This window comes from Pelobates fuscus, chromosome 6 (assembly GCF_036172605.1).
Source record: "Pelobates fuscus isolate aPelFus1 chromosome 6, aPelFus1.pri, whole genome shotgun sequence".
Taxonomy (NCBI): domain Eukaryota; kingdom Metazoa; phylum Chordata; class Amphibia; order Anura; family Pelobatidae; genus Pelobates; species Pelobates fuscus.
The window spans coordinates 152,886,016-152,900,163 of NC_086322.1; the positions used below are offsets into that span (position 1 = coordinate 152,886,016).

Consider the following 14,148-nt stretch of genomic DNA (forward strand, 5'->3'; position numbering starts at 1 on the left):
TATGTCCTCCCTTTTTGGCCATTAAACACAAACTTTCCCATCTGTTTTGGACATTGTGTGCTCAAGGAATTCTTCTTACAATGCTGTTCAATGAGATTTCACATGCATGTGATGGATCAATCAATTTGGTGCCTAGACTGTTCCCTTAAAATGTGGTGGTTTTTTTTTTTTTTTAATATTTTTTATTTAATTTTATATTTTTAAATAAGTTTGTAGGTGTTTTATTCTTGTGTTAAGTGGACCTTTATTACATTGTCTACATGTTTTTACAGGAGAAAATGAGTGATGGGTCAGTCGTGGCTGGGGGGAGATATTTTAGGGCAGGGGTCGGCAGCCTTTGGCACTCCAGGTATTGGACTGAATCTCCCATAATACTCTTAGAGCCATAATGATGGCAAAGCATCGGGGAGATGTAGTCCACATTTGGAGTGACAAAGCTTGCCTGCCCCTGCTTCAGAGAGGTGGTAAACCAAAAACTTGGTAAGGGTTGCTCTGTCTGCCTAGGGTAACTGGACTTGTATAACCCTACAGCCAGATCATGAAATAATTATTGTAAAACTTGGTAGGTTTCTTTCTTACTGTTCTTAAAATTCACATCTATTCATCAAAACAAAATCAAATGGCACACTGACCGCAGTCAGCTCTTTTAAATACTTGGGTATGTTGTTAGACCCCAGTCTATCTTTTGGCCTCCACATAGAAAAACTTGCATCTAAACTTTATTTAAAACTAGGTGCCCTGTACAGAAACAAATCCTGCCTAAGCCCTACAGTAAAGGAAAAGATTGTACAGCAAATGCTGATGCCAATCATTGATTATGGGGATGTAGTACATGCACCTGCACCGCAATCCCACCTTTAATAAACTCAATACATTGTATAACTCGTTCTGCCGATTTGTGCTACAATGTAATTACACGACCCACCATTGTGACATGCTAAAAGCTGTCGCTGGAATCCAGACACTCTTCATCTTTCCAGCCTTGTGTTTAAGAGGTGTGTTTTTTTTTTTTTCTGAGAAGCTCCCACCCTACCTGAGCAGAATGCTCTCCCCGGCTGTTCCCAACTCCTAAACCCTCCGATCCAGTATCAGCACTTTATTTAGTCTACCTCAAAACAAAAAAGTCTTTTTTTTTTTTCCCCCCTACAGAGCACTGCAATTATGGAACGAAACTCCCGCACATTTTCAAATCTTCCCCAAGCCTAAAATCCTTTGAGAGATCCCTCTCTAGATTTCTCAAAACAGAATGCACGTTTCGTGGTTGATTACATATTTTCTACCTGTTCTGTTAAATTTTGTATGTATTGTGTATTAACATTGTTTTTGTATTTTATTGTACCATAATGCATCAATGCAATGTTTTGTGGACCCAGGACATACTTGAAAACAAGAGAAATCTCAATGTATCATTCCTGGTAAAATATTTTATAAATAAATACATAGTTTGTAGGATAATATCCAGTCTAGTTACTAAACAGCTTTTCCAGAAAGCCATTACTTACAAGTAAGTCAGTCTGTGTTGTGGAGAAAAGGGGGGCAAAATTGGAGAAATCATTGGTGGCAAATACAGTACATTTTGTTTATGGTGTGTCCGTTTGTATTATCTTTACAAAAACAAATGCCTTGTGAAGATTGTATAGTTTGGTTAACTGGTGGTTTCTAAATTTTTCTCATTTTTAACTGCAGACTCCAAGAAAAAGGAAAACGCGACACAGTTCTAATCCACCTTTGGAGTATCATGTTGGTTGGGTGATGGACTCAAAGGAGCACAGAACTAGAACCTCTTCTGTAAGGTAACAAGTACAATTCCGACCTTATCTGTACTGGTTGGTACAAAATTGTGTGTGTATATGTATATGTATGTTTAAGATTGTGTATAATAAAGTACAGAATGTATATACCTTGCTTGTGCTGATGTGACCAGCACCTGTTCATTAACCCCCAAACAGAAACATAGGCCGAATGGTTCTGATCTCCCATCACATTCTATCTCGTCTGCCCATTACAGCCCTGCCCTCAATACGATTACTTGGATTGCCTGAATGACAAGGGCTCTGATTATTTTAGATGCCAATGGAAACTGAAATTGGGTCGGATTATGTATTTTGGCCTGAAGGTTGTGTGTGTGTGTGTGTATTCCTGACCCTATGGTATTGGAACCACCATCTGCCCCCACCCCCTTGCCCTCACTATAGTAAAATCTTACTTGTATTAATGTCTGCAGCTGCTGCCTCTAACCTGATCTGCCGACTTTCCTTACATCAGAGGTTATTCTCTGATCCAATCACAGTGCTTCCCCATAGGATTAGCTGAGACTGTCAAGGACGCAGATCAGGGGCAGAACCAGCTAGGACGCAGAGGAGGCGACCTGGACCGTACTCTTCTCAAGAGAGAATGCTATTGGATCTACAAATTCAATACACTGGCCCCTAACGGACTAAATGAAGGGTTTACATTCACGCCCTTCATTGAAAATTAAAATGAGTTTCACAGTAGATAATATTTAACATAAGTAGTAATGCAAATTACTTTAACTGTATATATGTATATATAACAATTTGTGTAAATACTTTAGTTATTTGTGTGTTAAAGTTTGGTTTTTTAATGTCCCTCGGCCCCTTAATTACAGAAGTGGACTAGCGATACAATATCTATATTTAAGGAAACGTGGTTAAAGAACCAAAGGAGATTTGTATATACACTAAGTTTTTGTCTTGTCCCGTCCCTTTAAATAACCAGGACACAGATCCTGTGCTCCTAGACAAATATGGATCCGTTTATTACATATTACATATATTTAGATATGGATGCATAGATTTTTTGGATCCTGCCCCTTTAAATAAGGACTTGGATCATGCTAACATTTATATAAGTAGGCACAAATATATCTTCGTATCACTGATGCATCACTGCATATGTGTATATATTATGGACAAATGCTCCTCTAAAATTTTGTGCAAGGAGGATTATTAGCTGGACCATGCAGACTAATAGTGGATACAGACTAATCCTAGTCTGATCCACTAGATACAAAATGACACAGATCGTCAATTTGTTCAATATGAAATGAACGTTTAGAAGACAGTGCACCAGGGAGGACCTTCAGAATCCCTGCCAATCAACCGATGACGTTCACAAGGGGGCGGCACCCATCTGAACGGAACTTTTTGGCGCGAACAAGTCTTTGACACGCCCACTGTTTTCCGACCCGGTACTCATATAAAAGAGTCGCGCGAGGGACAGCCTGATACTATACCTCTGACGAAGGCGCATCTGGCGCTGAAACGCGCGTTAGGTTAATTTAGTCAGGAGAAGCCACGTATCTAAGATTCCAGCGAGCTTTAGATTTACGAATCTGGGGGTTGAGGATGTTGAAATAATCAATCATTTTATTCTATAAAGAGGAGCTTTGGATGCTCAGCTTTTTGTGTGATCTGGGGGTTTGGAAGGTGGATCCCTCGAGAGAAGGGGCTTTCAATGTTTGTGCATTTAGCTGTGACAAGTCTGCAATTTAGCTCCACTGCTTTTCAGTGGTAACAAAGTTAAAAGTAAGCAACAAGTTACAATTCAATATCCCAAATACAGGGATTCTGAAACTATGGGGCAACAATGTGCACTTGTTAAGACATCCCTACTAACAGGGTCCTAAGAGCAACGGAGTAATAAGGTGCACTAGATACAATTTGTTTTCAATATTGTTACCTGGTACACCAGATTTTTATACTTATTTTGAGCTCTTCTCTCCATAATTCATCCTAGTTTGGCAATAAGAGCCCATTTGCTGTAATCCTATTTGGGGTGTGTTTTTTCTGGGAGGACTATATATATTATAGATTATGGTCCGCACCTAATAGGTATTTTTTACAACTGAGCAATAATGTGTACTTGATCCCACAACACAGAGATTTAAGAGCAATTGAGCACTATGTGCACTTGATACAATCTATTTCCAATATTGTTACCAAGTGCACCAGGTTTTTATACCTATTTTTGAGCTCCTCTCTCTATATCTCACCCAATCGGGCTATTGAGCCCACTTGCTGGAGTCTTATTTAGGGTGTTTTCGGGAGGACCTAATATACATTACAGATTATGGTCTACACCCACAGTTATTATAACCAATATTATTTTTGTGGCTCTCCTTATCATTTTATATATTTTTTTCTCACCACTTTTTTTCACTTTTTATTATTTTTGGTGTTTACACATATATAGATCATTTTATTTTTATTACAATAAACGTTAAGTTTTATCGCGAAGCATTACCGAAGGGAGGGGTCTCCTATTGGGTGGATCAGGGTTGGAGCTGAGGAGGTTCCTCTTCTCCACCTAGGTCTACCTTTTTGTAAATATCATTCTTTCCCACGTATGTAAGGGTTACCCCCTTGTTTGGATTCCCCTGGCACACTCAGAGGCCGGTTGACTTAGTCACTGGCTTCTTTTCTTTTTCAGAACCAGCACAAGCCAAACTTAGCCTTGGTCAATCAGCCTCTTCTCATAGAGATGAATTGAATCAATGAATCTCTGAGGAAAGTTCAGTGTCTGCATGCAGAAGGAGGGGATACTGAATGTTTGGATGCATTTTAGGCAGCCATGACCCAGGAAGGATCTCTAACAGCCATCTGAGGAGTGGCCAGTGAAGTTATCACTAGGCTGTAATGTAAACACTGCATTTTCTCTGAAAATACAGTGTTTACAGCAAAAAGCCTGAAGGTAATGATTCTACTCACCAGAACAAATTCAATAAGCTGTAGTTGTTCTGGTGACTAGTGTCTCTTTAAGTAAACCCCATTGAAATGCTCAACACTTATATTTTTTGTTTTAGCAGCTCAAATGCATCGCCTTCAGAAGGTACTCCACTTGTAGAAAGCTATGGCTGTACCCCTCATTCTTTGCCAAAGTTTCAACATCCATCTCACGAACTTCTAAAGGAAAATGGCTTCACACAACAAGTATACCATAAATATAGAAGGAGATGCTTAAATGGTAAGAACACATTTTAAAATGGGCTTTACTTATTTTGTTTTTCTAAACTATGACCTAGTGTAATTACCAGTAGTTTAGTTTCATGTTATCAACCTACAATTTAACTTCTGTGATCTGAGGCATTTCTTAATCTCAAGGAGGAAAATACATCCTACAACTTGACTGCTAGCTTCTTGTGATATTTCCTGTTTCTCTCTTAATGTCCCAGCCTAGAACAAAAAAAAACTAAATGCCTTAACTAAACCTTATTTGTCTAAAGTCTTAAAATAAAGAGCAGTTAGTGAACATGTGCACATACCAATAGCATGGTTCAAGTACATGCATTGCTATAGAGAAGCTAGCTACAGATGAGCCCATGTTGGTTTTGTGAACTGTATTCAGGAGTAGACACTACTAAGTAGACACCACGTTTTTCTTTTAAATTTCTTTTGGTTATGCCATGGAAGATGCATGTTATCTATGCAGTACTTCAGCTGTTGAGAAAGTCCATGTTGTGTGTTTTTTTTTTTAAATGTGAAACCTGCACTTTTTGTTGAAGTGTAAAGGCTGTTATTTCTAAACATGGTTCCCTTTACCGGTTAGACAAGAAACCCTATTCACATAACAATACAGCATGTTGTGGTTATGATGCCAGGAGTGCCCTGGCACCCTCTTTCAGCAAGTCAAACCGTTTGATCACATACCTGGGGTCCGCCGGTCACAGCCTACAGTGGAACACTACTCCACTTTTTCTGGTTTATCCAAAATTTCAGTCTGTTGGTTTAAGACAAGATATATAGTTTTAGAAAACACAAATTGTAGACATTTCTTGCATAGTTCATTTTTTTTTTTATGTATTTTTTTTTTCATGAGGGTTTGGCTTCTTGAATGCTCTCTGAAAGTTTTACCTAAGCATCCTGGTCTTAATATTTTCATCTCCTTGTGACTATCTAGTAAAGTTTTTTTATTTTTTAATGTATTTTATTTTTTGTAATTGTTAGCTGCAATGTGTGTATTTGAAGAACAGATACCTGCCAAGAATAGAAGTCTGCTATCTTTACACAACATAAATGGAAACTTAAGCTCTGTTTTTAAATCTCTCTGCACCTTTTTTTTTTTTTTTTTTTTTTTTTTTAAAAACACTCACACACAAACAATATGGGGCTCCTAAAAAAAAAAAGAAAAGAATTCCGCTACAAACCAGGACAGTCCTCCAAAATAGGGGCACTTTGGAGATATGCCTTAATTTGCAATTTACTGCTAAATTCATGGCAGTCTAGTGTTTTATTATCTAGATAAATAACATTAGGTGGGTTAATATTTTGATAAATATTAACAGCATAAAAAAAGAGAATTTCTATCAGATATTGGTATTTATTTGTAATTTTCAATCAGGCAGCTGGGATATCAAGATCAAATACCAAATCATAATTTGTTAATTGTTACAATGTGTCTTTTCATACCATGTGTATCCCGAAGATCATCACTCTACTCTATATTTTTGCACTTTCTGATAAGCATAGCAACTACATACAAGTCCCAGTACTTGCCAGTTTAAAAAAAAAAAAACAAAAAAACTTTAACACATCTCATTCCCATTTCCTTTTTGGGGCACGTTTAATATGCCAGAAGCATGCTTAATCTCCCAGGGAACATGCCAGCCGCCGCAATTGTTACATAGACTCCATTAATTTCAGGTCCTACATTTTTAGTCTCATCAGTTTCAAGGGTATTTACTAAAATTCTTATCCTACCAGTTTGCTGCAGATCTAGTAAGTTCTGTCATGCTATATATGGACAACTGGCTTTTGGGAGGGTCACATAGGTTGCATAGACAGTTAGGAAAACATTTGCCTGCCGTTAACAAGTGTAATATATTTATGACCTGCACATACAAAAGGTGTTCTTATAGCAGAGCTATAAAAACCCAGAATCAGAAAATATTTTTTCCTTTCTAGCTATAAAAAAACCTCTGGTTCAAGAGGTCTCGTGAATCTGTACCCAACAAAACATTTCTTCTGGTCTGCTGCCCTTTATTCAAAAAGCTTCTAGAGCCTCTTCAAAAAGGCCTTTAATTTTGCCTGCCTCAGATGGATCAGAATACTGATCCATCTGAGGCATGCTGCAAATACTGCAAAGTACTGTTAAGAGTGAAGTAAAGATTGCATTGCTTCCATAGCCAGATGATAGAAATTCACTATTCTAACCGCATACTGGAAACAAGTCTCCAACAGCCCACACTACCAGAACATTATTTGCATTTTGGCAACGAAGGCAGAAGCACCTCCTGAGAGTTCATGGCATCTCTCCTTCCTCAATACATACGTTCTGCAAATATGATTGGCTGCATGTCCTTACTTCACAAGAAGTGCGCTTTCGGTGAAAGATGCTACATGCCGTCTTGAAGAGCTCACCCACCCTTTAAATGGCTTGTGACCTCCTAGTCATGAGTAGTGCTGCTCTAAGCTTGGAAACCTCTTTTCCTTACTAGACGATGTGTCCCTATTTAATCCTTATATTAAACCTTTGCACAGAAATTGGTATCTTTATTATAGAATTTAGAGATGTCTAAAGTGGAGCTACTGATACATTGATTTAGTTCTTGAGAAGGATCTATCAAGTAGTTGGAGGCTAGATCAACTAGCCATTGGTGAGGAACAGCCTCTTCTACTATGGAAATAATGTCCATAATCCTTCTATGGCATCAGTTTAGTATGTTTAGGATTTACATGGCTGCAGACTAGAGTTAATCTAATGTAAAACAAAATATATATTACTCTATCAACTCTACCAATGTATTTTCGGGAGGGGGTTTTGATTTTTTTTTTTCTTGCTTTATAGAGATGCAGTACTATAGTTTTACTATATGCTTTTTATTCTATATTCAGAAAGAAAACGTTTAGGAATTGGTCAGTCCCCAGAGATGAACACCCTCTTTCGTTTCTGGTCCTTCTTTCTCAGAGATCACTTTAACAAAAAAATGTATGAGGAGTTTAGACAGCTTGCTGTGGATGAAGCCAAAGAAAACTACAGGTAACGTAGTAGCTACTACTATATATTTAGAGGAGTTTTGTAAAAAACAAAAAAGTGGTAGACTTCAATAAGAATTTTGGTCCAGTGATGGCGATGGAAATGTATCTAATCAGAAACTGTATGTTGAGTATATTTCTAACTCCGTAAACTGAATCATGCACGTCAGATATTCTAACCCGAATTAGATTTATTGTATTTCTAAAACAAATATACAGAGCATGCTAAAATGTCCACATAATTAAATCTGATTCTTTCTGTATCTGACAAAGCAAGACTCCAGGTGTGTTGGGGGAAAAAATGTCTTTATAATGGGAGTATTTTGTACACATCTTGAATGGGTGGCTTTAAAGGGGGACACTAAGGCCCCCAAACAGTGTTAGCTTAATGAACTAGCTTTGATGTATAGATCATGCCCCTGCAGTCTTGCTGTATTTGACCTATACAGCGTCCCCTACACACTCATGTAAAGAGACCTAATTTTCAAACCTATTTTTATTACAGCATCTGTTTAGAAGTTCTTATTTCCTGCTCTGGTAATTGGCTGCTAGAGCGCGTGCATTTTGTTTTTTAAGGTTAAATTAACAGAACGGGAATTAACAGAAATTAACAGAACTACCCCACTGCAAGATCTGATTGAAAATTAAACTTCTCCCTCTATGTTGGCTGTATAAGGTGTGGCTAATGCTGCATTACCGAGTGATGGTTATTGTTTCACTAAAAGGAGAATTGAGCATTGAGACTGCAGGGGTGTGATCTATTCCCAAATACTGCTTCATTAAGCTATTTTCTAAACGTCTCCCTTTAAAGAGGTGTCAAACCTTTCTTTCTCATTAAGATGGAGGATATATTGAGGGTGTTAATTGAGATCGGGAAATCCACCCTGAGAACTTTTGAATAGAAACCAATAAAGTACATGGGTATGAAACATGTTGCGAATTTAAGTCAGGTACGTTTTAGGATGCCTCTTACAGGACACTAGATGATGGCATACCATGAAAAATATCAAACTTTTGTATGTTACTGGGTGTCTGTCTGAAGTTTCATTGAAAATCTGCAGGCGTTTTAACTGTCATTTATCACTTGCAGGTATGGTTTAGAATGTCTCTTTAGATTTTACAGCTATGGGTTGGAAAAGAAATTCAGGCAAGGGATATTTGAGGACTTTCAGGAAGAAACTCTGAAAGACTATGAAAATGGTAACCGTATCAGAATTTTCTTATCCACTTTTTTTGTGTGTTTTTTTGTTACTTCCTACTTAAATATTTATATATTTTTTATTTTTAGGACAGCTTTATGGACTGGAGAAGTTTTGGGCATATCTTAAATATTCAAAAGGGAAAAACCTTTCAGTTGAGCCTAATCTAGAGAGTTACTTGTCCAAATTTAAGAGGCTGGAAGATTTCAGAGTGGATGTAAGTGGCATATCCTACCCCAATCAAGGTTTTTACACCTATAAAAATAAAACCTGATTGGATACTTTATAGTTTCTTATTCTTACTCTAGTGATTAGGACTTAAAATTGAAGTGTAAGCGCTGCGGAATTAGTTGGTGCTATATAAATATCATTAATAATGTGAAATGTATGTTCAAACATTATTCAGATGCATAGTATTTTTAGTGATCTACTTTGTTCCAGAAGAAATTAATATATAAGAGATGGCCATCTGTCTTTAAAAGGACATGCTACTCCACACCAAAATAACTTAAGTGCAATTGACAGGATTTGGCCACATATTTTTTTTTTTTTTTCTTAATCCAGTGGAGGTTCACACACAGCTGAGAAGTATTAAGGTGCAGCCAAGTAGAGGAGGCAAATTCAAAATACTCCGTCACAAAATCGCAATGTTTTTGTTCTGTTATGGAGTCTTTGCCAAGCATGATTGCCTGACCAACTCTGAAACAAGTTTCACTTATCGAAGCAATGTCAGCTCAGAGTGCAACAGTTTGTTGCTGTTTTTCTTAACACATCATTGTCTCCTCCCTCTACCAACCCCTATAGCAGGGGTCCTCAAACTCCGGCCCCCCAGATGTTGCTGAACTACAACTCCGGCGATTCTCTGGCTATCTATGTAATTCAAAGAATCATGGGAGTTGTTCAGCAACATCTGGGGGGCCGGAGTTTGAGGACCTCTGCCCTATAGTCTTTTTGATAGCAGTTTGTGTCCCATTACATGACTGGAATTGAGTATTTGGGAAATCCAGAAGACCTATATTGATAGGGAAACCTAGTCCTACATACTAATGTTGCAATCTGTAATTGATACCAACTGCTATCAAATAGAGCCAACATGGCCAGCACTTTAAAGAGTGAGTTTGGCAAGAATGTCAATAGAAGAAAGTAGAAAAAACGAATACACGATGAGAAGATGTAGTTTTTGTGGGGTTTTTAAAAAAAAAAAAAAAAAAAAAAAAAATTTCCTCCCCCTCTTCGGTCCTAAATTCAGAGTTGCTTTTTGAATTAAATCAAGGAGGGTAAAAGCTATCCTTATATTCTGTTGTGCTTTCACTTTGCTGTATTTTGTTTTAATTTTTTCATTGTCATTTAAAGCTACATTAACACTTTCCTCCCAATTCAGTTTATTCAAAATGATGCATGTATCTTTAAGCAAAATGAAATCTGTTTGAATGGGAAAAGGTGAATTTGAAAGAATTTGGCCTGATACTTGTGCTTTGTTTAAGTTATGTTGATGCCCAAAGTGTTTACCTTCATGTTGATGCGATGTAAACTAAAATTTGAATGAAAGCAGTGTTTATTGACCAAATGAATCCTATTAACCTTTATAAAATGGTGTAAACTGAATATTTGCTGACCCTGTTATCGGTATTAAAGCTCTTACTTGGAGTAATTAGTATTGCAGGTGGTGGGGAAAATGAGCTGTAAATTTTAAATGTGACAGTTCCACTGTTATGCTGATTATATATAGCATTACAGTTTAGAAACATTTATACAAATCAAACACCAGACACAATTGTATGTAATTACTATTGCAGTGCTGATGTTACATTCAGAATACTTTTGCATGACCTATGTCTGCCATATTATATTTTGTGTAATAGAAGAACCATATATAATGAATTCAGGTAAGTAGAGGCAAACTGTGATAATGACTTAATCCAACACTTATGTATGCTGCCTTTTTATATATATTTGCCTAAATCCAGATAGGTCAGCATGAAGATGCCAAGTTAGTGAATCCATATTCTGGCATTTATCTACAGCCTCCCATAGCTGAAGAAGCTGGACAACAAAGGCCTCAAACTACCTTGGCATGTGAAGATGCAGGTCGCCGAAGGAATCGTTCTGGTACCTCCAAAACCTCTACTGTTCAACAGTCTAGCAGCTGTTCTCTGGGATCTGCCAATTCTGCTCCCAAAGTAAAAGCACAGCCGAAGAGGCAAAGAAGCAACTGCAACCAGGACAGAGGTGCCACAAAATAGCCTTCATAATTGGTAGCAAGAGAAGAGGACATTGTTTAGCCATGCGAAGATGGCAATGTTGACACAGCTCCTATGCAGCAACTTGGGATGCTTGATAACCAAAAAGCAATACGTTGATAATACAATGAAGCTTACATGGGTTTCCTCAAACAAGGATGTATTTTATTGAGGTTTGCGAAAGCAATTTTTTTTTTTCTTTTCCCCTAAAGGTACATTTGAGAAATGGTTCATTTTCTATTTTCCAGAAAGGACAGCCTTAATGTTTCAAAAGAAATGCTCAAGAGAGGGCGTTTGAAGCCATAACATGTTGTAATTTTTTTTTTTTTTTGTTTTACCTGCTTTATTTAATTATTAGGACATATATATATATATATATATATATATATATATATATATATATATATATATATATATATATATATATAATTGTTGGAAAAAAAAATCATACTTTTTATGACTTAATATTCTAATACTATATTTTAAATAATGGTTCTAAATAGCATTTTTTTCTGTTTTTATATACAGATTTTCAGAATCGGCAGCTTTAGAGTACAACTTGCTCTTCATTAACTGTTTAGAACTCAGTGGTTTCATTTTGATTTTAAAAGAATTTAGTACATGTGTAAGGCAAGAATGCTCTTATGTTAAGAGAGAAAAAAGCTATAGATTGTTAGTGATGAGGTTGTATTGTAAGATGGGTTAAAGAGAATTGCAAGTATACTTGTGAAGACAGTAGTTAACACACCTTAAGTAGGGGCTCTGTGCCTGAAAACCAGCCTTTGTCCTTTCAGTTGATCAATAAGATATTACCCCTGTAACACTCTTATGACTCAATGATCCTAGCTTTTATATCCCTTCATATCTAGTAAGTGAATAATACAAGGCTTTGTAAAATTCTACAAGGTGATGCTTGCTACTTTTTATTTATTTTTTTGCTAAGGGAAATACTTGCTTTTTGTGCTGTAGTTTTTTTATTTTTTATTTTTTTTTATTTACTCTTCAGTGTAGTTTTTAAACCTATATTGCAATAGTCTCTTAATTCTATGGCTTGAACGAACTACAAACTCAAAGCAGGGAAACTGTCAAATTTTTATTTTCATTAAATAAAATGTGGATGTATTACAGTACTACTGCATTTTACTTTAAGTTGCACATAAATTGTCTATTTGGTGCTGAAGTTTATATTGGAGAGGTGTACTAATAATGTGTTAAAACAAATGACATGCCACTTCAGCTGCACTACAATTTGTCAATGGATTACCTTTCTGACTTCTGTTTTTAACTTGTTTTAACACAAAATAATGAAATTGTAAATTTGGATTTTTAGCCTCATGTACAGTACAATAAAAGACTGGAGGGTTTCCGGCTTTGCAGTGAGCTTGTAGACTTTGCTGTTATTTTTTTTTTAATTTGTATTCACTTTCTCACTCCTTCAAATACATGCATAAATGCATTTGACAGATTTCTCCTCATTCCAGCAGAGCCAGAAAGTGATTTACTTTAACACTGCACTTGGCAGTTCAAATAAACTGGCCCTTGCTACATCATTGTTTAGAGTTTGCTTGCCCACTGTGGTCCACTAGCCTGCATGGCATCTGGGTTGACAGCCCAGAAAGTAAGTTGCATGGCCCACAAAGTTTAGAAGTGCAAGAAAAGTGCAGAAGGCTTGCTTTGATATTGCGTAAAAGCAGAGGTATTCTAGTTCTATGTGAACACCCGGCAGCAGTAAGTAGCGGGCAGGTTATCTATGAATATTTTCTAGTTCTACCATCTACTGTCCCAAAATAAATTCCCAAATAAGTTAAATTAAAGTCTGCAAATTTGTGTGTGTGTGTACCGATTACAGTAAATACACTGCTCTAAAAAAAATAGGGAACACTTAAACAACACAATGTAACTCCAAGTCACTGTCCACTTAGGAAGCAACACTGAGTGGCCATCAATTTCACATGCTGTTGTGCAAATGGGATAAACAGGTGGAAATTATATGCAATTAGCATGACACCCCCAATGAAGGAGTGGTTCTGCAGGTGGTGACCATAGACCACTTTTCAGTTCCTATGCTTCCTGGCTGATGTTTTGGTCACTTTTGAATGTTGGCGGTACTTTCACTCTAGTGGTAGCATGAGACTGAGTCTACAACCCACACAAGTGGCTCAGATAGTGCAGCTCATCCAGGGTGGCACATCAATGCGAGCTGTGGCAAGATGGTTAGATGTCTGTCAGCGTAGTGTCCAGAGCATGGAGGCACTACCAGGAGACAGGTCAGTACATCAGGAGACGTGGTGGAGGCCATAGGAGGGCAACAACCCAGCAGCAGGACCGCTACCTCCGCCTTTGTGCAAGGAGGAGCACTGCCAGAGCCCTGCAAAATAACCTCAAGCAGGCCACAAATGTGCATGTGTCTGCTCAAACGTCAGAAACATACTATGAGGGCCTGACGTCCACAGGTGGGGGTTGTGCTTACAGCCTAACACCGTGCAGGAAATTTGGCATCTGCCAGAGAACACCAAGATTGGCAGATTTGCCACTGGCGCCCTGTGCTCTTCACAGGTGAAAGGTTCACACTGAGCACATGTGACAGAGTCTGGAGACGTTGTGGAGAACGTTCTGCTGCCTGCAACATCCTCCAGCATGACCGGTTTGGCAGTGGGTCAGAAATGGTGTGGGGTGACATTTTCTTTGGGGGGCCACACAGCCCTCCATGTGCTC

The 14,148-nt window shown here is 37.6% G+C and overlaps 1 protein-coding gene across 5 annotated transcripts in view; it reads left to right on the plus strand.

Annotated features, from left to right (window-relative positions):
• The window catches only part of LARP1B (La ribonucleoprotein 1B), a 37,658-nt gene extending 25,877 nt beyond the window's left edge, over positions 1-11,781 (plus strand). For 2 of the 5 annotated variants that reach the window (XM_063458420.1, XM_063458422.1), the window contains 6 exons: positions 1,687-1,793; positions 4,826-4,986; positions 7,854-7,998; positions 9,085-9,194; positions 9,283-9,410; positions 11,161-11,781. In XM_063458420.1, coding sequence (XP_063314490.1) covers positions 1,687-1,793; positions 4,826-4,986; positions 7,854-7,998; positions 9,085-9,194; positions 9,283-9,410; positions 11,161-11,436 — 927 coding nt within the window. In that variant the 3' untranslated portion in view covers positions 11,437-11,781. The remainder of the gene's footprint in view (positions 1-1,686; positions 1,794-4,825; positions 4,987-7,853; positions 7,999-9,084; positions 9,195-9,282; positions 9,411-11,160) is intronic. The other 3 variants (XM_063458423.1, XM_063458421.1, XM_063458424.1) reach the window with 3 other exon arrangements.
• The last annotated feature ends 2,367 nt before the right edge of the window (positions 11,782-14,148 follow it).